We start from the raw sequence: 25,800 nt of genomic DNA, 5'->3' as shown, positions 1-25,800 counted from the left end.
TAGCATATATACATATGTATTTTTCTGCAGCCTCAACGAGTACAGCTTCCAAGTCTCCTCCAGTCAGTGTGCAAGAGGGTGTCCCACATTATGCTGAGGCAGACATAGTCAACCTGCAGGGTGTGACTGGAGGAAACACCTACGCCGTGCCCGCCCTCACCATGGACCTGCTGTCAGGGAAGGATGTCGCTGTGGAGGAATTTCCTCGCAAACTGCTTACCTTTAAAGAAAAGCTGGGAGAGGGGCAGTTTGGAGAGGTCAGTTCTGTATATTTGTGAAAGAATGTATGAAAGATAATGCTAATTTTATATTATTTTTTGATTTTACAGCTCAATTTATGAAATAACTTCATGTTCTATTCTTTATCATGTGATTTTATGGTACATTATTGTTCTAAAGTTTTTAAATGCAATGAATTCCTGCGATGGCAAAGCTGAATTTTCAGCAGTCTTCAGTCTCACATGATCCTATAGAAATCATTCTAATAGGCCGTTTTGGTGATCTAGATTTTTATGTATATTATTTTTATTTTGTTTTATTTTCAAGATTATTTGATGAATATAAAGTTCAAAAGTATTTATTTGAAATAGAGACATTCTGTAAAATAATGTCTTTACTGTCACCGCTGCTTATTTTAACGTGTGCTTGTTATATAAAAGTTTCTTCTTTTTTTTGAATCATACAAAATTACAAAATCATGATATCTAAATAAACTAAACGGTTGGTTTTTGCTGTTGTGTTCCCAGGTGCATTTGTGTGAAGCAGAAGGCATGCCAGATTTCATGGATGAGGACTTCTCCTTCGATGTCATTGAAAACCAAACAGTTCTTGTTGCTGTTAAGATGCTTCGAGCGGATGCAAATAAAAACGCAAGGTTTGCATGCCCAAATGTCACAATCATGACTTTCATAAATTAAAGCAAAACACTGACACTGCATCCTAATGAACATCGAATGCTTATGAAAAACAAATTACCAAAGCCATAACAGTGCTTAAACAACCTTCAATATCATGAGCAAAATATAAAAAAAATAGCACACAAAAATGACAATGCTGTCATGTTGTTTCAAATCCATATTCTGTTGTTAGTTTTATGAGAGATTATTTTTTATTCCTCTGCCAGATTACAATAGCGCTTTTTCCCAATACCTTACAGGAATGATTTCTTGAAGGAGATAAAGATCATGTCACGATTGAAAGACCCCAACATCATCAGGCTGCTGGCAGTGTGTATGAGCTCTGACCCTCTGTGTATGATCACCGAATACATGGAGAACGGAGACCTTAATCAGTTCCTGTCTCGCCATGAGCCTGAGGGCATGATCGCTCTCCTCAGCAACGCTCCAACAGTCAGGTTGATACCACATTTTTTCAAATTAAATATAGAAATGGCAATTGGAAGTAGTACTGTGACTTTAAATCCTAATGAAAAATGAACACATTATCCCACCTTCTAAATGAAAGATCCAATCGTTGATTAGTAAAGTTATCGTGTCACTGCAGCTGTTGCTCCGCTGTCATGATAAATCCTGTCCCCCTGTGAAATCGTGTCTGCTTATAGGACCAAACGTGATAACTGTTTTAAATGCCTGATCAAAAGCTGTTAGCGCAATCAAAAGCTGTTTAGGGTAAATCTAACTGTGATGTATAAACTAAGCTAATCAGGTAGCTGTATGCTATTCTAGAACGTACGTGAACTAAAAAAAAAAACATTAAGAACGAGATATGCTTGATTTCATAACTTATAGCTTCAGTTATATACTACTAGTATATGAAACATAGTTTGCAAGACATAAAAGACTATTTAAACACAATTTAAACAACAAAAATCTAAATGTGATTTTGTAAGGTTTGTAATCAGGCTCTGAACAGATTACCCATGAAAAGTTATTTCAGCAAATAGAATCGCTCTGGGGTCCTAAGCATACATGATTTCACAGTGGGACAGGATTTGTCATGACACTGGTTGCTAAAGAAACTGGCAGTGTTCTGAAACACACGGTAAAGGATTGCTGTTTTAACTGTCTCAGCTACAGTAACCTACACCACATGGCCACACAGATAGCTTCAGGAATGAAGTACCTATCTTCACTCAACTTTGTACATCGGGACTTGGCCACCCGCAACTGTCTAGTAGGGAAGAACTACACCATCAAGATTGCAGACTTCGGAATGAGTAGGAACCTGTATAGTGGAGACTACTACCGTATCCAGGGCAGAGCGGTACTGCCCATCCGCTGGATGTCCTGGGAGAGCATTCTTCTGGTCAGACACACACGCACAACCTTGACAAAAGAAATAAATATTGTATCTTCTGGCTGCAAATACATTTCTAGTGACTTTTTTCATATAGGTAAAAACAGATTATATGTCTATAGAAGTGACACATTTTTGTCGTTTACAGGGGAAGTTCACCACATCCAGTGATGTGTGGGCTTTTGGCGTGACCCTTTGGGAGATGCTTACCTTCTGCAAAGAGCAACCCTACTCACAGCTTTCAGACGAGCAGGTCATCGAAAACACAGGGGAGTTCTTTCGGGATCAGAGGAGACAGGTACAAGGATGCTTCAAGGGACAGTTCTTACAAAAATAAAAAATTCTGTCATTTACTCATCTTCATGTCATTCCAAATAGGCCTGCTGCGATTACTGATTAGTAGCCTGATCGATATATATATATATATTTTTTTTTTTTACATTTTACAATATATATATATTGGAGTTCCGATTTATCGGTTATCGGAACCGATATATCGGTTCCGATTTTATATATAAAATCGGAACCGGCAATAACCTTTTTTTCGGGCTTCTGATCTGATTGGCCAACATGGCTTTGTGGTTGGTTATATTGCCACCTGTTGGTTTGGCATGCTCCTGTCCTGACAGCGCTTTATAGCTTGTTTTTGCATTTTCATGGGGGCAAAAATATTTTAGCAGAGGAGGAAAAACTACCTGCGTAATGTGTGGATTAGGCCAAAGGCACACAGATTGATTACAATTATTTTTATGACAATAAATTATTATGATTGTGACAGGCCTAGTTCAAAACACATAAGACTTTGGTTAAGCTTCAAAACAAGTTTAAAAAAAAGTATGATATTTTTAATAAAACCTGAGATGTTCCTGTCCCTCTCAAATAACCAAATCTTAGAAGATCCAAAAAGGTCATAAAGCTATTGTAAAATTAATCCATATGATTCAGAAGTTTAATCCAAGTCTTGTCAAGAGATATGAACTGTGACATACACGATCATATCTCTTTACAAGCCAAGAGTGGAATTTAACCACTCAATTCAAATTAATTTGCTTTACAAGGCCTGACTTTTGGTTATCTACCTTACAGTGGAGGGAGTCGAGGGACAGAAACCTCACTGGATTTATTAAAAATATCCTCATTTGTAATTTAAAGAGTAACCAAAGTCTTATGAGTTTGAAGGACGAGGGTGGATAAATGATTACAGAATATTTATTATTGGGTGAACTAAGACTTTAATTTGCTATAATGAAGAGGTGATATCTGATTAAATTGATCCTGTTAATCCATGCCACGTCTAATAGTTCTGAGGTTTTTTTTAATCCTCAGATATACCTGCCCCAGCCGCTAATGTGTCCAGACCCTGTCTACAAGCTCATGTTGAGCTGCTGGCACAGGAATACCAAAGAACGTCCATCTTTCCAGGAGATTCATCACACACTACTGGAGTGCAAGCCGTAGTGTCCACTTAAATGCCAAACTCGGCACTCCCAGAGACATTTCAGTTCGCCCACAGGACTCCAGCCAACTATACACCGCAATACGCACTTATACATTCCCATATATAGGAAGTTCGATCAGAAAGTTTATCATTTTTCTGTAGCTATGTTCACTGTGAGTGTGCAAAGGCAAACTGATATTGTACGATTGAACTTTACGCCCCTTAACTAAGTTGGCAAACAATACCTGGGCAGCACTAGGCCAAAGAAAATGTAGCAATGAATTTAGGCACCTTTAATTTTAGAAGAATTGGATTTTACACACTGTTTATTTTTTTCCAAATAACTTTATTATAACTGAAATATCTGTAAAATATCTATTTCTGAATAGAAAGAGGCAATGAATTAAAACAAGGTATTGGCTATTAGCGGCCCTTTTATTATTTCCAATTTAATGTTGTTTTCAGTATTTTGAAGCCGAAGACAGCTTGAATGTAAATAAGATTAATTAATTGACATTCAGATTCAACTTTGGTTTTATCTTGATGTCGCTTGACATTTGTGTACATGTTCATCTCATTTATTGAAAATGCTAAAGTATTTTGTTATTTTACATTTTATTTTTTTCTCTGTAGTAAACTGCAAAGGCCACTTTCAACCAAGTGGAGTAACAAAAAGTTTATCTGGTTGTCATAGAATTTACGATTTAAAATCAGAAAAATTTGATTAAAATGTATGTTAATGTACAATTTATAGTTATCCACGACTACCTATATATGTTTATATTTAAGTGTAGTGCTTTACATAAGTGTTTTGCTTGTTATGGTGATAATGGTGATTATTTAAGCCCATTTCATTTTTTTTTCTTTGCTCAAAACAACTTTTGTATCAAGAAACAGAAATTAGAGCAAAATGAGCTAAATAGCCATAATCATTTTACAGAAATCTGTTAAAATATTTGCATGAAGTTGGATGAAATCTGATATAGTAAAATTACTTAATACTAATTACATTTTTTTTTCTTTAGCTATATTTGTCCTATGTGTTAATCTATTATCAAAGTTGGCCAAATGGGGCAGTAAGTACATTTATTATCACCACCAGTTTGTTCATCTGTAGAAAAGGTGAAAATAAGCTTATTTTAAAGCTGTTTGTCTTTCTTTAATGTTAGAGTATATTCTAGGTGGTGCTGAATTGCTAAACTGTTGGATAAATACTGGATTTGTATTGAACCGATGCACTATGATGGTTTACAGTAAGTTGTGATATGTTTTCGCATGTGAAAAGTGCAAATGGGACACTCAGAAATCTGCTTTGTAATTAACTTGTATACTTGTAAATCATTTTTGTATGGTCATTGTGTATGACTATAATATTGAAAATGTGCACCTTTTTGGGTCAAGTGTTTCGGTTGTGGTTTTGAAATTCTATCTGCGTGTATAGATTAATTTGAACATTCTTGACATGACTGATGAAGTTGCATTATAGATATGCTTTAATTCTGCACTCAATTCTTTTCAATTCAATTCTTTTCTCAGCAACTTTCTTTCTTCATACTGTAAACATAAAACACTTTAGGCTTTTTTGAGACTTTGAGTTTGTTTACAGAAACCTGGAAAATATTCAACATTCCACTTTATAAACTCGTCTTTGTGAGGAGAAAATTTAAATATATATTCCATACATTGGTAATATCTTATCACATGGGAAACTGGATTATTTGTTGTCCTGCATATTCTTTCTATAATGCTTTAATAATTTGATGCCCTATTTGTATCTCTAAGCTTTGTGCTGTATTCTTTTAATAGCAGTCTTTTTTCCTCCCACTAATAACCTATTTACATGTAGGCCTGTGTTAGAAAATTGTACATAAGATATAAATTGATGAATCTCTAAACATGTTGTAATTATAAAAGCACAGATATGTCATACTTTCACAGTGATTAAATGTGAATTTGACGGTTGTGTACTCATTGTCTGCTTTTAAAACGTTCTTTTTATTAAATAAATTTAATTTTACACCAATTCTAACAATGTTCTGGTATCACCTAACTTTTGTTTTCCGACGATAGCCTGGTCTGACAGTGGCTAGGGCTTGATTGGTCAGAGTTGATGTCACGTCACGGAAAGGAAACAGTTGATTGGCCGATCAAACTGTGACCGCCAATCACACCATGGCGGCTGTGCAAACGGTGCAAACTCCATCCGTACACAGACCCCGGCGAAATACCACGTTAGAAACGGAGAGGGGATAGTACAGTATCACACATCATATATTGTATGAATGTAAAGGTAGGATGAAGAAAGTAGTATTGGTAACCGGTGCGAACAGGTAACGAAACTCGGTGTATTTTATTGTTTTCTTTGTAGTTTTACATCACTGTTGTACCTTATAATAGTTAGAAAACGCTGCTTTAAACATTATTCTGTTGTCATTGTAGTGATGTAAACTTTTGGTTATTTTTCAATTATGTTTTTGTCAAAAGACATACTCAAGGATAAATAATGTACTTTAGGTATTGGCTTAGCTTACTAGCCAATACCTTGATTAATACTTTATACTCCAGGATTAATTTGATTAAAATGTATTTTTCTGCATAATTATGTGTGCTCATATAGCAAGTAGTTGAGAAACATATTGCACAATGCATCTCTAGTTTACTCTGTAAGTCAGTCAATGTGCACTGCATATATAACCCTGTTTGCGTGCATGTGTCCAGTGGCATTGGCCTTGCCCTGTGTGAGCGTCTACTAAGCCAGGATGCCCAGCTGCAGCTCTGTCTGGCCTGCAGGAACATGCAGAGAGCTGAAGCGGCCCGAAAGGCTCTTCTAGTATCTCACCCTCAAGCTCAAGTTTCTCTGCTGCACTTAGATGTGGGCGACATGCGCTCAGTGGTCAGGGCTGCTGAGGAGTTCAAGCAAAAGTAAGAAATCCCAGTCCTGGTTTACCAAAATACACTCTAATTGAGATGGACGTCATGCTGTTATGCTTATATGGTATGCTTTTAAGCATAGTGACCGGGGCTGTCAAGCTCTTAAAAGCATCATAAAAGGAATCTGTATGGCTCATCCGCTATATTCCAAGTCTTTTATTGCTATTTGGTTTTGTATGAGGAACAGACTACAATTTTAGTCTGACCTCTTAAAGGGTTAGTTCACCCAAAATTCTGTCATTAATTACTTGCCCTTATTTCATTCAACACCCGTAAGACCTCCGTTCATCTTCGGAACACAAATTAAGATATTTTTGTTAAAATCCGATGGCTTAGAAAGGCCTCCATTGGCAGTAATGACATTTCCTCTTTCAAGACCCGTAAAAGGCCCTAAAGACATCGTTACAAAGCCCATCTCACTACAGTGGTTCTACAATAATTTTATGAAGCAAAGAGAATAGTTTTTGTGCGCAAAAAAACAACAACTAAATAACGACTTGTATAGCGATGGGCCAATTTCAAAACACCGCTTCCTGAAGCATCGAAGACTTTGGTGATCTGAACCGCTGATTCGATAGATACACTGTTTTATTAAGCTCCGAAAGCTTTACGAAACGGTGTTTTGAAATCGGCCCATCACTAAGTTGTTATTTAGTTGTTTTTTTTGCGCACCAAAACTATTCTCGTCGCTTCATAACATTTTTGTAGAATTGCTGTAGTGAAATGGACTTTTTGACGACGTCTTTAGTGCCTTTTATGGGTCTTGAGAGAGGAAATGTCATTGCTGCCAATTGAGGCCTTTCTGAGCCATCAGATTTCAACAAAAATATCTTAATTTGTGTTCCGATAAAGGTCTTACGAGTGTCGAACGACATGAGGGTAAGTAATTAATGGCAGAATTTTCATTTTTGGTGAATTAACCCTTTAAATGGATAGTTTACCCACAAATTCTAACTCTCAAGAGTGAAATTTACTCACTCTCAAGTTGTTCCAAACTTATATGAATTCTGCTGAACACAAAATAAGATATTTAGAAAAATATGGGGAATTAAACAGTTGATAAACCCCACTGACTTCCATAGTAGGGAAAATAAATAGTCAATAGAGGTCAATGGGGTCCATCAACTGTTTGGTTATCGACATTGTTCAGAATATCTTCTTTTGTGTTGGCTTTGGAACAACATGAGGGTGAGGAAATGATGACAGAATTTTCATTTTTGGCTGAACTGTTCCTTTAAATCTAATTTGCAACAGTCAGTAAGCATGAACTCAGCTTATTATGTTATGAACATGTTCTTTCTTCTTTTTTTAAATGTTCCATGAATGATGTACAAATCACATTTTTGTGTGTTATTATACAACTTTCAATACTCTACTATCCATGCCAGACTTAATAAAATGCATTCATATGTAATGAACAGTTCTTTTCAAACCCCTTTGAGCCATTGCACAAATTTATACTATGATATGACCAGTAAAGTGCATTTAAAACCCCAGTTTGATAAACTTATAGTAAAACATTATTTAACTTTTTTTTTTTTTTTTTTTTATACAGGTACAACAGATTGGACTATCTGTATCTCAATGCCGGAATCATGCCTAATCCCAGGGTAGATCACAAAGCCTTTTATAAAGGCCTGTTTTCTAGGTACAGTATTTCTTTCTATATAAACTGTTCAATGGTTTGAGCTCAGAAAGAAATGAATACTTGTATTCAGCAAAGATGGAATCAATTAAAGTAAATCAAAAGTCACAATAAAGACTTTTCAAATAAATGCTGTTCTTTTGAACTTTCTATTCATTAGAGAAAATCCTGGGGGGGAAAGTATCACCGTTTCCACAAAAATAATAATCAAAGCAGCACAACTGTCACTGACAATATTAAGAAATGTTACTTCAGCAATTTTATATTTACTTAAAAAAAGTTATTATTAATATGTAATAATAATGTTTCACAATATAACTGTTTTGCTGTATTTTTTATCAAATAAATACAGCCCTTTGAATAATTTTTTAAAAAATGTTACCAACTTTTGAACAGTTGTGTATAGTTTTTTATATCATTTTAAAATGTTTTTACCCCAACATTACACCCCTAATCATATAATTTACTACACTTGAAAAGAATACAACACAGTATACAAACTGTGCATACTATGCAAATGTGCTATGCAAATATTTTATGCATGTAATTCTAGATTAGCCAAACAATTGCTTGTAATGTAATGCCTCTATCATTGATTCAGTATTATACATTTTAAAACATTAATTGATACATAGTTAGTACTGTATTCTATAGTATAGGTTATAGTATATGGTGATTTCATAGACAGTGTGCTGTGTTTTATTACAGTATATTACGTTGACTATAGCAGAAGTCTTTGATTATAATTGCTTTTATCTACCCATCAGAAATGTGGTTCACATGTTTGCCACGGCCGAAGGTATTCTGACCCAGGAAGATAAGGTCACACCCATTGGTTTGCAGGAGGTGTTTGCCACTAATCTTTTTGGTCATTTCCTTCTGGTAAGTTGATGGATAAGAACTAGAGGGGGTATTTCAGTGACCACACACAAAAACAAACGGAGACAAACGAGCCAAAAAATGTGGCTGTGGTAGAACAGTGTTTCTTTCAAACAAATCATCTGCCTCAAAAAGATCATCAATGGATGCCACAGCATTTATTTCACTCTTGTCAACAACCTGTTTCCTGGCAGCTGCCTTATCAATAATTCATCCGAACGTCTCTAGAGATGAAGTTATTTTGAGTCTTCAAATTGCAGCCCTTTGCTTTCTTGTGAATTGTTGCTGATGTAAATTGAAGAGCTCATTCATTTGAACTAAGGCATCTGGTCATCAGCACTGGAAGTCAGAGCAGCAGCGTTCACTCCCCATGATTTCTCTATACAGTGGAGTTATTGTGGCTCAAGTAGCTCAGACATTAAAGTTGCAGTAGATATGGCACTCCGTGTCCTCGAAGGCTAGACAAGACGTATCGATTTTCTGCTGGGACAGCACAGAGTGAGGGGGATCAAATGAGGCTTGTGTTTCTAGTCAAGTTGCCCTCTGCTTCTCTCTCACATACACACATTCTCTTTTTAATTATTAAAATCAAAATAATATGTATGTGTGTGTATATATATATATATATATATATATATATATATATATATATATATATATATATATATATATATATATATATATATATATATATATATATATATATATATATATATATATATATATATATATATATATATACAGTACAGGCCAAAAGTTTAAACACATTACTATTTGTAATGTTTTTGAAAGAAGTTTCTTCTACTCATCAAGCCTGCATTTATTTGATCAAAAATACAGGAAAAAAATGTAATATTGTGATATATTATTACAATTTAAAATAATTGGTTTTCAATTTATTATACTTTAAAGTATAATTTATTTCTGTGATGCAAAGCTGAATTTTTAGTATCATATCTCCAGTCTTCAGTCACATGATCCTTCAGAACTCATTCTAATACGATGTTTCATTTTCAAAGTGGGAAACAGTTCTGCTGCTTAATATCTTTTCATAACCTGTGATACTTTTTTTTATAATACTTTGATTATAAATATTTTAAAAATAGAAATCTTTTGTGACAACAATATACACTACTGGTCAGTAATTTGGGGTCAGTAGTTTTTTTCTTTCTTTTTTTGAAATAAATCAATAATTGTATTCATCAAGGATGTGTTAAATTGATAGAAATGGATAGAAAAAGAGATTTATATTATTTGAAAATGTTTTTATTTTGAATAAAGGCAGTTATTTTGAAGCTCTTATTCATTAAATATATAAGGCAGCAGAACTATTTCCAACACTCATAATAAATCAGAATATTAGAATGATTTCTGAACGTTCATGTGATAGACTGGATGTCACACGTGACACTGAAGACTGGAGTTAGGATCCTGAAAATTCAGCTTTGCATTACAGAAAAAAATGATAATTTAAAATATTATAAATTGAAAACCAAGTATTTTAAATTGTAATAATATATCACAATATTTTTTAAAAAAAATCTTTATTTTTGATTAAATAAATGCGAGCTTGATCAGCAGAAGAAACTTCTTTCAAAAACATTACAAATAGTAATGTGTCCAAACTTTTGGCATATATATATTAGTATAAATGGTTAAATAAGAAATGCATAAACAAAACAAAAACTAAAATATACAGTATACAGTACAATTCAACAATACAATTGAAATTATATTTCATATTATTGTTTACTGTATTTTTGGATGAATTAAAAGCAGCCGTGGTAACTATAGGAGACTCTTTTTTTCAAAAACATTACAAAATACCATGACATAAAATACATTTATTAATATAATCATGTTTCATTTGTCAGCCATTTTGTTCTAAGGGTGTGTTTGTGTTGCTGTGAAGCTGCTTTAAAATAATTGGCATTGTAAAAACGACATATAAATAAAGGTGACTTGACTGTGTTAAGTGACTACACTCGTTTTGCTTGTCAACTTTTGGCTCGCCTAATAGTGATAGTGTGGTGCAGCATTACCAGTATGGCCATTCAATGGAAGACAGAAACAATCAGTGTTTTTATAATTATGTGTTTAGCATGCAGAACTGAAGCAGAAATGACATTCCCTGATCCAGCTGTATTTTTTCCTCCTGTGATAGGTGAGGGAACTGGAGACCTTATTGTGTCAGATGGACCACAATTCTCTAGTGATCTGGACATCTTCCAGTAATGCTCAGCGATCGGCTTTTAGCCTAGATGACATGCAGCATCAGAAAGGCCATGAGCCTTACAGCTCCTCGAAATATGCATCTGATCTACTTAGCTTTGCCCTAAACCGCCGCTACAATAGCCGTGTAAGTTTCTAATTCCCTGCAGAACTTGATAGCCACACTCCAAAACTTGCAAACATTTGCATGCCATTAAATACAGTACCATTATCAAAATATACCATAATCATTTATTATTGTATTAGTTGTGAATTATTAATAATACTACTCTGTTCTCAGGGTTTGTACTCATCAGTGATCTGTCCTGGTCTGGTCATGACTAACCTCACCTATGGCATTCTACCATCATTCTTCTGGACCCTCATCATGCCAATAATGTGGCTTGTAGGTCCCCAATTTACTTTAATTCTTGTATATTAACTCGATAATAGGAAAGTCATTCACAAATTTAACAATGTGATGTCTTGACCTGTCTTATCAGATAAGAATATTCACCAACACATTTACCCTCTCACCTTACAATGGAGCAGAAGCTTTGGTATGTTTTTTGAAATATTTTGAAATGGTTCAAGCATCATCAAGTTAAACACTGAATAATTAATACACTCACTGGCCACTTTAATTGGTACACCTGTTCAAATGCTCAATAATGTAAATATCTAATCTGCCAATCATATGGCAGAAACTCAATGCATTTAGACATGGTCAAGATTATTTGCTGAAGTTCAAGCTGAGCATCAGAATGGGGAAGAAAGTTGACTTTGACATGGTATGGTTGTTGGTGCCAGACAAGCTGGTCTGAGTATTTCAGAAACTGCTGATCTACTGGGATTTCATGCTTTACCATCTCTACGGTTTACAGAAAATATCCAGTGAGCGTCTTGCTGTGGGCGAAAATGCCTTGTTGATGCCAGAAGAGAATGGCCAGACTGGTTCGAGCTGATAGAAAGGCAACAGTAACTCAAATAACCACTCGTTACAACCAAGGATTACACATATCACACCACATATCAAATCTTGAAGCTGATGGGTACAGCAGCAGAAGAACATACCAGGTGACACTCCTGTCAGCTAAGAGCAGGAAACTGAGGCTACAATTCACACAGGCTCACAAAAACTGAACAATAGAAAATTGGAAAATGTTGCCTGGTCTTGATTTCTACTGCGTTCAGATGGTAGGGTCAGAATTTGGCATAAACATCATGAAAGCATGAATCCATCCTGCCTTGTATCAATGGCCCCAGACTGCTGGTGGTGTAAGGATGTGGGGGTTATTTTCTTGGCACAGTTTAAAATCTAATACATGAAGAATTAAGGCAGTTCTGAAGGCAAAAGGTAGTCCAACCTGGTACTAGCAAGGTGTACTTAATATAGTGGCCGGTGAGTGTATATTGCATTACTTTATAGAACTACTGAATTCAATAAATAAACAATAAATTAACAATAAATGTTCCATAGTACTTGGAATGGAAAAAATATATATATTCTCTCAGTTGGAGAAATGACTTGCCCTCAGATTCCTCCTGGTCTCAGATTTCATCTATTGTTTTTTATTACACAGTTTTGGCTGTTCATGCAGAAACCTGAGTCACTGGACCCAATGGCCAAATACCACAGTTTGACCTCTGGGCTTGGAAACAATTACACCCAGCCACACAAGGTCAGACCTGACAGTCGGGTTTCCTCCTCACTCATCTATTTTTATGCCTATTTTAGTCACAGAATTGTAATTCTTTTAAAATGTAGTTTTATATAGAAAATTATAGTCTTATTTGGTTTATATTCTTTATGTGATTTGGTTGGTTCTGCTAAGAAATAGTTGGACTTTTATGTACATTCATTGCTCATACCGTCCTACATAATCCAACTGTAATGTCAGTAGTTTTTCTTTTATTTTTAGATGGATATTGATGAAAATATTTCAGAAGCCCTCTATGTGAAGTTATTGGAACTTGAGGATACAGTGCGGAAGAAACTGAGAGATGAGGATCTAGATATCAAAGCAAAAATCTGAATGTAAAATATGGAGAAAAAAAACCCTCATGCATTATATCCCCACAAAATTTAAATCTCTATGGACAATTACTTTTTAAATATTTGTATTTCATGAAGATCAAAACTCTGAATGAAATGATTGTGGAAGTCTAGCATTTTTCACTTTTTTATTGTACTTACAAACAAGTACTTACATTAATACATTTGGCAAATGCTTATATCCAAAAAGTGACATTCAAGATACACATTTTATCAGTTATTGCTTTCCTTGGGAATCAAACCTATGATTTTGGGGTTGCTATAGCACCATGCTTTACTTTTTGAGCTACTAATTATGAATAGTTATTGTGCTATTTGCATTAGGTTTGTTGCAGTGTATTCATGGTTTTTACCATTGTAAATACTGTGGACAGTTGGCTATCTCTGACTCCTTCTTCCAAAATGTTTTAATAAGAGAATATACATATATATATATATATATATATATATATATATATATATATATATATATATATATATATATATATATATATATATATATATATATATATATATATATATATATATTTAGTATAAAATTATAGTTTCTGTCATCTATTTCTAGTGAATAATTGTGTATGTGTGGAACTATATGTGTACATTTTTATGTATAATAATTTGCCTGGCAAAATATTAACTGTTTAGTGTATCTTCATATGTCAGTTTAACTTTACTCTGACACTGTTAGAGATTTGATTCCCTGGGTTCATGTCATTCAGCCTATACACTGATATTTCCAACTAAGCCTTTTTTATACAACATTTTTTTGTTTGTTCACACTCTTAAGTGCAACAACGCAAATACAACAAAGTAATAGTTGAAGTGCACTTGAAACTATTTATTTAACTACACATCATTAAATAAACCTACATCAGAAAGTAATGATTGTAATTCTCTAGGTGAAAGGGTGCAGGTATTGATGGGTTGCCATGGAGACGAAGATCAGAGAAGCACTTCCCTGTGTTAATAAAGAAACAATCATGCTATAACCAAATTGATGTGTTTTTGCAAATATTAGGTTTAGATATTATTATTATCACAAACTGTTAATACGAAACTGGCTCGTCAATCTTACCTCTATGTTGAAGCTGAAGTTCTCTGGCATAGTACGCGTGCATGTTCAGGTAAATGGAAAAAGAAAAAACTTATGAGACTGGAGCAAAGGTTGTGGTTTTCTTTAAACTTAAGAATACGTATCCACAATAAAGCACGAAGCGATGTAACTCGAATGATCCAGACATTCAGAGCTGGTCAGATGACGTGTGTTGAATGTATTGTTTCCACATCCTCGGGAGCTGCGAATATTTGTTGCAGAGGGACTTGTGAAAAACTGCTCGTGTCGCACTCTGTTTCTTCAGCGAAACCACTGAGTTTAGGGTTGCAGAATGCCCAGACCATGCCACAAAAGTACAGAAAAAACGCTGACATCACCAAAAACATGAGCGCATAAGACTCGATAATCGCCTCCGTCACCACATCCGTCATCCTTGTTGTGCGCGGAAGAATGGTAACAAACTTAGAGGTGATGTGATTTAGCCGAATGTCCATGAATCAGTGTACCTGCGCTCTTATAGGCATCACTCTGCATCTGCCTTATTGTGACAATACATGCAGTGTTTAGCACTTTGCAACAAAGATTTCTTTATCAATATATTCTTTAAAATTACATGTTTTAATGGGACCAGATGGCATATTTCCATTATTCATTTTAACGAAATGGGACTCGTTTGGTCCTGTGGAACCAATTAAAAAGATGAAAAACACACTTTTCAGTAGTATTTCATTTATACAATGCCTATAAGACATCACTGCCAGCCCAGAAGAGATTGCTATTTTAGGCTCAATTAATGTAGGCCTATTGTAGAAATAAATATGGTGATTGTATTAGACATTTTTGGTCATTTTTTTGTATTTATTTGAATCACTGATTCTTTATTTGTCTTGCTATAGTTTGATAGCTAAAGTAAGTAAATGCACACAGTTCGGTTGAAATGCTGCACTAGAAAGCATTCTACTCATAAATACTTTCACCTTGATTTTTTTTCCCTTACACATCAGGCGCTGATGCTTTTTCACAGACTATGATGATATTTATTTTTTACTGTGTAGGCCTACATTTATAGCATTATACATTTAATTATTACCTTTCAGTCAAATTACAGGAAACTAGTTGACACTGTTGACATCTTTCTCTATTTTTTTCTTTTTTTAAGAGTTTTTCTTTTGCTATTAAGAAAATGGGAACACACACACACAAATTATATTTAATGTAGTCTCTTATTTATCCAACAATGGCGACTTCTGCTTCTGAGAAACCTGGAAATGTGAAAAGGGTCTTGTGGAAATGATGCCTCAATTGAAAAAACATATATTTTCACAATTTTTCTAATGTACTTTCATAGTTTAGTTCACCGGGTCCTCATTTACTCAACCTATATGACTTGTGTAAAAAGCTTGTCAGTTTTGGAAGGACATAAGTGACTGAATAATTTTTTATTCTTTAAGATTAAAAGTCTGGGACAATAAAATGTATAGCCTGTAATTTGAAATAAACAATAAAATCACAGGACCTTCTAATATAAATACACCTAAACAAATCAATGACCTCTCCAACTATCCTAAATTATTCACCCATTATTCTAAGTCTATAAATAAACTGCCAGAGATAATAATTACCTTGTGACATGTCACTTTGTCACAAAGACTGCTGAATGGTTACTTTGATGGGTTTACTCCAGTAGTCCAAAACTATTTCGAACTGTTTAGAAGACTTGTTCTCCAGTCATGGGTCATGACCTACCTCAGTCACATGGGGGAAGGGGTTCTGTGTAAAACTGAATAACAGTGTAAAAATGTTTTCCGATACAATTTATTGTCAGGCATAGTTTTGACAGTAAGAAATAAAAAAGACAAATGTACAAAGCTGTTTTGGAACAATATATAGGTTATTGTGTAAAATGTATTTGTGAAACAATGGAATTGGAAAATGTTTCTCATCAGATTTATACACTTGGTCTGGTTTCACAGACAGCACTTAGATTAAGCCAGGATTTGGCCCTGGTTTTATTAAAGGACATCTAAAGTAGCTTTTATAAACACGCATTAGAAATAAAACATTACTGGTTAGCACAAAACGATTGCAAAATATTTTAAGTGCAGTGCAAGTTGCTTTCAGTTAAATCAGCTCAAACATGCATGTTAAGCCCCATTTCCAGCAAAATTACCCGGAACAATTTGTACCAGGAACTTTTTTACAGGAACCTTTTTCCTCCCAGACCTGCTACTGTCTGCATTTCCACCGTGGACTAAAGTACCGTGAAGATTAGGCAAATTAGTCCGGTGATGTAGGACTGTGCGCAACTGATCCTCCAAGCAGCTTAGCCTGGGGCTCAGGGAAAAAGTTTTTTTGAATTTTCATTTTAATAAATTTTTCTGGGGGAAAAAAATATATTTTATTGTTATGCTATGTCCTCATAAGTGGACACCATGGATTTAGTTGTATAAAACAACTGTATAAAAGAAATACATGAAATACATTTTACCAAACTTTGTTTAAAGATGATTCTCAACTATGAAAGATATAACGGAATGAATTGATATACCATTTTACTTAATGCAATATCTGGGTACAGCATACATGGGTTTTCCTATCCAATGCAATGTACACTATAACTATTTGCATATTAATGTGTTCTTGGAGCAACATGTAATGAAAGTAAAATAATGAGTAATAATAGTTGCAACATTTTTATATATTTAATATTTTAGATTTTTAATATTTTGATTTAATTTATTTTAAAGCCTGATAAACATTCCTCTATGGAAGATGAAATCAACGATTGTTTTGTGACAGAAAGTCTTGATTAAACCCCATAACATTTTTTCAAGATGTTGATTAATGACAAACAATTGGAAAATTTGTCAGATTTAAATGATAATTACAAAATATTATCATATGCTAAATTTGATCATTGAGAAGTTGTTGCCCTGATGAAACCTCAAAACAAATGGTAACTTTGAAAAGCCCTGAATGTGCTCTTTACGGGACATCTAGACTTAAAAGTGTGACATGTATAGTGTCAGAGAAATTCACTAAAATATAACGTGAACAGTGTGTGGACAGTGGCACCCAGGAGGTTATGCTTTGTTTGTGAAACCATAAAGTTGTATAGGCTATCCTTAGCCTAATGGTTAGAAAAATGCATTGTTAACATAATACAATACGAATAATTACCAGATTGTTTCTCTTGGTTTTGGTATAATGACAATACAAAAATCACTTATTTAATGTAGCAATTATCTTGTTGGCTCCCATGTTGTTTTTGTTCTTGGTAAGTTATGAGACTACATGTCCCATAGTGCTGTGCGGTAAGAGTCCCGGATGTCTTTCGCGCCGGAAGAGAAGCATGAGTCTTTTCCAGCCATCTTGTGGCATCTAGCAGCGAAGCGCTCGCACAAGCCCCGTAGAATCGGAGGAGAATCCTGCTGAAAGGGGGCCATCATGCCCGGACATTTGCAAGAAGGTTTCGGCTGTGTCGTAACCAATCGGTTCGACCAGCTATTTGATGATGAAGACGATCCGTTTGAGGTCTTAAAGCAGGCAGAAAAGAAGAAGGACGCGACCACTCCTGGTGCCGCCAAGACCGCCGCGCAGGCTGCAAAGCAGCTCAAAAAGGAGACACAGAAAGCCAGAAAAGTCCCGATTCCCGATAAGAAGGAAGAGACACAAGCTCCTGTTCCTCTCAAGAAAGAAGGTAAATATCGCTTGTATTAAAGTCGTTATTTGGTTACATTTCCTAAGTGAGCAGTCTGCAAAAGGCGCTACTAAGCCCATGAGGTCGCGCACAACTCCATTGTTTATGAACTGACCGACACCTCAAAAACTTCCAGCTCTTTCAGCGAAAATCCTTTTTAGCACTTTCTAAGTAACGCATGTAACGTTAGTAGAACCTGTTGCTACTTAATTATTTTCTATCCTTCAAGATCCTTCATGAGGTTCAGGCCTAAAGATAACCATCAGTCTGTTTATTTAATGTCTGCTATATTTGTGCATTTGACTCCACATAACGTTACACCTCTCACATTCAGTACTAAATAATTGCCTATTTAAAGTTTCCGAATGCACAGTCCGTTATCACATGGCATTTTATCAGCGCTCGAGCGTTGCAGCTCAAACCTCGTGTTTGAGGCAACAGAGTCCGTCCTCTCCGAAATGACACTCCCATTGAAAACCCTCCCATTGTTATTTGCCTAAAGTCGTTCTTTAAACCTTCGTTACGTGCTTTAAACTTGCGGCAGGTTGAGCGGTTTTAAAGGTAGGGTTGTCAAAGGTTTTTTTTCGGGTGTCAGTGGCCTTGTTTGATCTGGATGAGGAGGCAGCGGGCTCGTGAACAGGTGCGTGCGCGGGCGGGACGGCGGGCGCGTGATCAGCTGTTGAGCTGAGCGTCTATTTCGGTAGGTGGAGGGTGGGATCAGTCAATCACAAGAGGCGCAAACCATTATTTTGATGACTGACTGATTTGGAAGAAAAACTGTTTAAACACGAAGTATTGAAAAACAGACTTCCTAAAAATTAACATTTTAATTTAAATTGAATTTAAGAAATATTTAATTTACGTTTTTTCAGTCTATTTTGCTATTGGCCATAATTATTTGAAGAGTTCAGCCAAACGTTGCAGTTATTATTTACATAGCAATCTTTTTATTTTTCTTGAAAAGCAAAATTAGTACTTTTTGAGTTACTCTAAAGATGAGTAAAACTAGTCTCAAACAAGGAAGGGGTAGGTAAATTAAATTATGACCTTTGAGGGGATATATTCCTTTAAGTGTTATTTTTAGTGTACACATTAAGGCACGTTTTAAAATGAGGTAGCTTTTTATTTTACAGTGTCCTTGCTACATGTACTTAGCATAGTAATAACAGTATATTATGCATAATTGCATGCAACTAACCCTCAACCAAACCCTAATCCTACCCTAACCAGTTAATATTACTCAGTACTTAAATATATAATTACATTGTAACAGACACCTTAAAAGGAAGTGTAACTTAATGATTCACATTAAAAGGATCACCTTTTCCCCTCTTTATTCCAGTTTCACCATTGTTTTTTGTGAAATTTGTTGGTGGTGTTTGGTTGAATGTTTTTCTATTTTGAAGGCATGAGAAAAATGGGCCGGCGACCGGAGCAGCCGGGTCAGCCAGGATCAGGACCCCAGCAGCAGCAGCAGGGAGGTCAGGGGGAGGGTCGTCCACCAGCTGACAGAAGGCCTGAGAGGAGGCCACCACGTGAACGACGTTTTGACAAACCCGCAGATGAAAAACCTGCTGAGGGTGGAGAGTTCTCGGTGGACAAGTGAGTCAATTGACCTTTTTTGATGGGGTAATACATAGTTGATCCTTAATGCACATTTGTATTTTTTTCTTTTTTTATCTCTGATAAAGTCAGCATGATTTAATGCATTTTTAAATGCATATTATAGATCTTGTTGTCAACAAATCTATTTTTAATATATATTATTTTTAACTAATCTTTAAACAAAATGTAACCCCTGTATTTCTGTGAAGTACACAGGACGTTCTGATGATGTATACAGGACTTCTCCAATCCTTTAGTCTGTTTAAACTCTACCCCTGCAAGCTTTTGTGTGCAATGCCTACATCTCAACATCTAATTAACAATCAATGCATAGAACAAAGTCTCCGCCCTACTGATTCATTAATTGTGTACTAGAATCCAAAAAATGTAATCAATTTAGCAGATGACATCTAACCGCTACATTATCTCTAATCCTCAGGTCTGTCAGTGACAGGCCGTTCCGGGGTCGTGGAGGTGCCAGAGGAGGGCGTGGGGGCCGGGGCAGAGGTGTTGGCAGGACTGACGGCTTTGACTCGCGCGGCAAACGGGAGTTTGACAGACACAGCGGCAGCGACCGATCGTAAGTCATTTGCATCCACACACTGGCTCCGATGGTAATGCAGCCCGTGTGTGACATATCAAAGCTAAGTGTTAATTTTTGTTTCAGCAGCCTGAGAGCAGAGGAAAAACGTGGAGGGAGTGGATCTCATAACTGGGGCACTGTTAAGGATGAGTTGAGGTCAGTGGAGCAACAGACGCTTTATCTGCCAAGATCTTGAAAACGCAGATGAATTTGATTCACAGACTGGTCAGTGAGGGTGTTTTGGCTCATTATATTAGACTTGTGAAATTGGATACATTTCTGTTTCCCTTTACAGTGAGCTTGACCAATCAAATGTTACCGAGGACACCCCTGAAGGAGAGGAGCATCCACCTGCTGACTCAGAGAACAAGTGTGTAGAACACTCAGAACACTTCAGCTCTGAATTAGAGTGCATCGCTGAGTCGTTACCTTATATTTGCTGCTGGCACCATTTGCAACTATGTTGCTGCCTATAATTAAACAAAAAGTGGTATACTTTTAAACCATAACATGTTAACCGTTACTAAAAGGGCAATGTACTTCTCATTTGGTTAATAGACTAATTGAATACAAAATATTTAGCTCAAATTTGGTTGTGATGTTTTTACAGGGAGAATGAGGCTGAGGAGGTTAAAGAAGAAGGCCCTAAGGAAATGACTCTGGATGAATGGAAAGCCCAACAGGATAAAGAGAGAGCCAAAGTGGAATTCAACATTCGTAAAGCCAATGAGGGAACCGATTGGAAGAAAGGATACGTTCTGCACAAGTCCAAGGCTGAGGATGTAAGTAAAACAACACCGTTTGATCTAAATGTTTAGAATAGAATAAATAGTGTCTGTTCTTGTTTGTTTCGTGCTGAATTTAAGTTTAAACAAATTGCAAACGATAGCACAAATACAATAGACTAAAACGACAAATAAAATAAACATGGCTGTAGATTAGGGCCCTGTCCCAAAAGGCACACTTCATGTTCACTTTCGGTCTTGTGGACTTACAATGGTCGCTGCGTGTGCATGTCCGTCAAGTCCATGAGACTGCAGGTTGTCACATTTGTCATTTTAGTTCTCAGAAGGGTGCTCGTGAGCGCCCCCTTTGCGGCCGTAATGCGCCCTCGATGCGCACTTCTGCCGAGCCCGCACCGGTGCGGGTTACACAGCGGACTTCTTCCCGGCAGTCAAAGCAGCATTGTTGTGAAAGTGCGGACTCAGGAAGATCGTGAGGGTTTAGGGTAAATGTGAAACTAAAACCGCCACTAGGCGGCAGTAAGTCACTGTTAATGAGCGAGTCATTTATATTCAACCGATTCATTCAGGAACAAATCTTTTGACTATTAACCGTATTCACTGAATCACTGATTCAAATGATTTGTTCAAAAAGCTGATTCATTCAGTAAAGAAAACATGTCGTGTTGCTCAGAGACCTGATTACAGTGCTGTGACTTTGTTTTGTACTATTCTCGTTGGCGAAATAGAGTAAAGATGGGCAATATGGTCTCAAAAATGTAAGTCACTTATATAAAATCAATATCACATTTATTATCATGCTGATATCTGGATTCTGCCGGTGATATTTATTAATACATGCAGTGAAAGCGTGCACCCGCTCTAGTCTAATCTTCAAGACATCACGTAGTGTACGCACACACACATTGAGTGTGTGTGTGAGGGATATACTCGATAATGTCAGATCGCACATTGTTAAAACAACAATTACGATGTTATTGCAGACGATATATATTGCACACCCCTAGCCATAACCTCTTATGTAAAATGAACTTGTATAAGGTGTTTGAACAGGTGTGTAAGCAACAAGCCTTTAACTATAAAAAAAAGAAAGTGGGTTGGATTTTTACTATCACCATAAATCAACAGTCTCTCCAAATGAGCGGTTCCAGATTTCCCCCTACTCTTACGCAAGCGTAACCCTATAGTAAGAGTAGGGGCGAAGCCCCGCCCATGTTTGTCTCCATAGGCTCTCGGCATTTGAGTCACTGAGGACACCTCATTTAAACGGACACAAGGACGGTGTGTCTTTGCTCACACCCAAATAGGGCAAATTTGACAAGCTATAATAAATAATCTGTGGGAAATTTTCAGCTGAAACTTTACAGACACCCTTTTGGGGGTACTAGAGACTTGTATTATATCTTGTGAAAAGGGGAGTAATGGGTCCCTTTAAGGTTTTCAGGTCGGTTCTAAAAGTATTATTTGGGTAAGGAATACTACAGAAATTAAATGAAAATTGTACTGGATAGTCTTCAATGTAAAAATGAAATGCAGATTAATTCTTCTCAAACTAAAATTACCACCACCCCCAACACACACTGTATATTTTGTATGTGTCCTTCATCTAACACACCTGCTTCAACTCATTAGCCTATTAATAGAAATACAAGACTTGAATTAAGTGTGTTTGATGGAAACATTCAAAATGTGCATTGGTGGGATGTCCCCAGGACAGGCTTGAGAAGAACTGTTACACAACATGCGTTTTCTTTCTCAACTATTTATGTTCTAAAACTGACTGTTTGCCCAAATACCCACCAAGACACGCTGTGTGTAATTGACTTTTAGGCACAATAATCCACAAAAAAATAACTTCACGTGGCTGCGTGCAGTCCACTTATAGATTACTGGTGTGTGTGTTCAGGCTGTTTTATTGAGACACCATTTTATCACATTCAATGTCTTTGTTTCTTTTTCTTTTTTATATCCCATTTGACAAATGACTATGAATAGTTTGTTGTATGTTGGCCTATAATCTTAGATTCATGGAAAAGGGCTGTTTTATTTAGTGTACATGTTTACTTTCTATCCTGCAGGCCTCTGCTGATGATGCCGCTGGGGATCACCACTTCCGCAGGCCAGCTAATGACATTACATCCCAGCTGGAGATTAACTTTGGAGATCTAGGCCGCCCAGGGCGTGGTCGTGGAGGACCACGAGGTGGCAGAGGAGGCCGTGGAGCCCCTGCTACCAGACCACCTCGTGAACGCAGGCCCGACAAGGTACAGCGAATAAAAATAAAGGACCAATCTGACAAAACAGATTTTTTTTATCTGATAAAACAGATGTTCATTAGAGTTGCAAAACATTACCATGTAAAATCTATGTATTTTTAAATGACCTCAGAGATTACCCATAACCTGAATTTGTACTCAAATGGCCTGTTTTTCCTGTTTCTGCTTATTTTAGGCTGGTGGAGTGTCTGTCCCTAATGTGGACGACCCAGAGGCTTTCCCAGCCCTGGCTTAAGCTGCCCAGATGCCGCCCGGCTCGCCCAGGAGGAACACAGCTCCTTGTCTACGAGGCTTGCATGCAAATGGATCCTTCAGCAGATGAAATGATGGAAGACTGTCATCCATGCCATTCACCCCTGAGGACTGAATTTTACCCTTTTAGAAAAAAAAAATTGAAAATAAAAAACACAAAAAAACACAAAAAAACAAAGGACGGACTTCTTGCTATTCTGAAGCAAATTATTGGTTGAGGTTTTGTATTTAGAAATAAGGTAGCAGGGATGTTTTCATACAGTATTTCTTTTATTTTTTGTTAGTTTTTTTCAGCAATTATGCGTTGTTCATGGATACTTTTTGTACTGCTGCTTGAAAATATGCATTTCCAAAAATAGGTGTGAAGAGCCCACCAATTTATCGTAAGGTGTCCCGTAGCTTGCTTGCTTTTTACACACAAATGCCTCGAAAACAGGTCGGCCCTTTTCAGAGATAAGATCTACAAGTTAGTCTTAATTTTTTAAAGGTTCCTGCATTTCTGTGGGAAGTTAAAGTGCATTGTGGTTCTGGTCATTATGTTAATTAACACCTCAATTCCCTGAAAGCGGGCCTTAAACAGCATCTGCAATCATTTCGATTAAATGTACAATTTATGATTGATACTTTAATGTTAAGATGTAATTCAGATGATTCAATTGCACTCTCCACAAAAAGTGTCTTTATTGAATGACCACTGTAAAGTTTGAAATGGTGTCTTTTGATACCATTGACTGGTAACTCAGGATAGTCTCATACTCATTACGCAAAGTTCTAGTGTAAATACAACAAGCAAGTTTATGCACCCCACTCCTGTTTACTGAAAAATGTGAGCCAGGTTATGGATAAATCCTTTTAGAAATGACTTTTTCTCTGCCCCATTGCTTTACAACAGCTCTACTGCATAATTGGTCTGAAAGAAACACCATCCTGTTCAGTCTGGAACAGCTGAGTGCTATGTGTGAATTCCAACCCTGCTATTAGACCTCTGTCAATAATTAAAAGATGGTCGATTCATACATTGTTGTTGTGTGGCCTTTACCTTTAAAGATGAAATTGATTCTGATGTGTTGTCTGATATGTTTGTTCGTTTATGCAGAACGGTCTCCCTATTTAAGTTTACAAATGTAGTTCTAAAAAAGAAAAGGAAAAAACTGCTGGTCCTGTTATTAGCTGTATTTTAATATGAATAAGCATCTTCAATGCTATCGTGTTTGTTGAAGTGGTTTCAGATTGAATTTTGCATTGAAATATAGTAAAACCTTATAAAATGTTCTATTAACATTCATTATTGCAGTCCCAATTTATATTAGGTGGCCTAATAATGCTAATACAACTACTGTGTACTTATAAAAAAAAGTACAATGTACTTGTGTTCATATTGTATTGCTGTACACTTCGGCTGATTTTGAGATGAGATGCGTGTAAAGTTAGGGACCGGTGTGTGGTATGGGTAAGTTTAAGGGTAGGGTTAGGTGTAAGGGAAGTGTCAACCTAATGTCACAACCTAGTGTAAAGACAAGACCTTATTCTTTACACTAAAAGGCTTATTAGGAACACCATACTAATAATGTGTTTGACCCCCTTTCGCCTTCAGAACTGCCTTAATTCTACATGACATTGATTCAACAAGGTGCTGAAAACATTGTTTAGAAATGTTGGCCCATATTGATAGGATAGCATCATGCAGTTGATGGAGATTTGTGGAATGGACACCCAGGGCACGAAGCTCCCGTTCCACCACATCCCAGCAATGCTCTATTGGGTTGAAATCTGGTGACTGTGGGGTCATTTTAGTACAGTGAACTCATTGTCATGTTCAAGAAACCAAATTAAAAGAATTCAAATTCTTAATTTGTGACATGGTGCATTATCCTGCTGGAAGTAGCCATCAGAGGATGGGTACATGGTGGTCATAAAGGGATGGACATGGTCAGAAACAATGCTCAGGTACGCTGTGGCATTTAAACAATGCCCAATTGGCACTAAGGGGACTAAAGTGTGGCAAGAAAACATCCCCCACACCATTACACCACCACCACCAGCCTGTACAGTGGTAACAAGGCATGCTGGATCCATGTTCTCATTCTGTTTATGCTAAATTCTGACTCTATCATCTGAATGTCTCAACAGAAATTGAGACTCATCAGACCAGGCAACATTTTTCCAGTCTT

The 25,800-nt window shown here is 36.3% G+C and overlaps 3 protein-coding genes across 6 annotated transcripts in view; all 3 read left to right on the top strand.

The window, feature by feature from the left end:
• Positions 1-5,706, top strand: part of ddr2a (discoidin domain receptor tyrosine kinase 2a) — a 58,070-nt gene extending 52,364 nt beyond the window's left edge. For all 3 annotated transcript variants that reach the window (XM_067458438.1, XM_067458439.1, XM_067458437.1), the window contains exons 13-18: positions 31-257; positions 747-874; positions 1,157-1,354; positions 2,031-2,265; positions 2,405-2,554; positions 3,583-5,706. In XM_067458438.1, coding sequence (XP_067314539.1) covers positions 31-257; positions 747-874; positions 1,157-1,354; positions 2,031-2,265; positions 2,405-2,554; positions 3,583-3,714 — 1,070 coding nt within the window. In that variant the 3' untranslated portion in view covers positions 3,715-5,706. The remainder of the gene's footprint in view (positions 1-30; positions 258-746; positions 875-1,156; positions 1,355-2,030; positions 2,266-2,404; positions 2,555-3,582) is intronic.
• Positions 5,707-5,873: 167 nt separating this feature from the next.
• On the top strand, positions 5,874-13,832 carry hsd17b7 (hydroxysteroid (17-beta) dehydrogenase 7). Its single transcript, XM_067458436.1, has 9 exons — positions 5,874-6,024; positions 6,413-6,616; positions 8,181-8,273; positions 9,038-9,152; positions 11,314-11,508; positions 11,662-11,766; positions 11,864-11,920; positions 12,944-13,042; positions 13,283-13,832. Exons 1-9 carry the CDS (start codon positions 5,990-5,992, stop codon positions 13,394-13,396), a joined length of 1,017 nt encoding a protein of 338 aa, XP_067314537.1. The 5' UTR covers positions 5,874-5,989; the 3' UTR covers positions 13,397-13,832.
• A 3,978-nt stretch (positions 13,833-17,810) lies between these two features.
• Positions 17,811-24,645, top strand: serbp1a (SERPINE1 mRNA binding protein 1a). 2 transcript variants are annotated; one of them, XM_067459895.1, is made up of 8 exons: positions 17,811-18,170; positions 19,577-19,772; positions 20,215-20,355; positions 20,446-20,514; positions 20,654-20,728; positions 20,969-21,140; positions 23,180-23,365; positions 23,553-24,645. In XM_067459895.1, exons 1-8 carry the CDS (start codon positions 17,918-17,920, stop codon positions 23,610-23,612), a joined length of 1,152 nt encoding a protein of 383 aa, XP_067315996.1. In that variant the 5' UTR covers positions 17,811-17,917; the 3' UTR covers positions 23,613-24,645. The 2 variants fall into 2 exon arrangements, with proteins under 2 accessions (XP_067315996.1, XP_067315995.1); XM_067459894.1 differs by having other exon boundaries at positions 20,443-20,514.
• Positions 24,646-25,800: the final 1,155 nt, after the last annotated feature.

This window comes from Pseudorasbora parva, chromosome 12 (genome assembly GCF_024679245.1).
Source record: "Pseudorasbora parva isolate DD20220531a chromosome 12, ASM2467924v1, whole genome shotgun sequence".
NCBI classification, from domain to species: Eukaryota; Metazoa; Chordata; class Actinopteri; order Cypriniformes; family Gobionidae; genus Pseudorasbora; species Pseudorasbora parva.
The sequence above is the reverse complement of the archived record's forward strand: the minus strand, read 5'-3'. Positions and strand labels throughout refer to the sequence as shown.

What these genes read in the sequence shown, in the direction of transcription:
- hsd17b7 (XM_067458436.1), top strand. Translation starts at nt 5,990, where the DNA reads ATGAAGAAAGTAGTATTGGTAACCGGTGCGAACAG. An exon ending in TATAAAGGCCTGTTTTCTAG is followed by an intron (nt 8,274 to 9,037) that starts GTACAGTATTTC and finishes TCTACCCATCAG; the next exon opens with AAATGTGGTTCACATGTTTG. An exon ending in ATTACACCCAGCCACACAAG is followed by an intron (nt 13,043 to 13,282) that starts GTCAGACCTGAC and finishes TTTTATTTTTAG; the next exon opens with ATGGATATTGATGAAAATAT.
- serbp1a (XM_067459894.1), top strand. Translation starts at nt 17,918, where the DNA reads ATGCCCGGACATTTGCAAGAAGGTTTCGGCTGTGTCGTAACCAATCGG. An exon ending in ACTGTTAAGGATGAGTTGAG is followed by an intron (nt 20,515 to 20,653) that starts GTCAGTGGAGCA and finishes TTCCCTTTACAG; the next exon opens with TGAGCTTGACCAATCAAATG. An exon ending in GTGAACGCAGGCCCGACAAG is followed by an intron (nt 23,366 to 23,552) that starts GTACAGCGAATA and finishes TGCTTATTTTAG; the next exon opens with GCTGGTGGAGTGTCTGTCCC.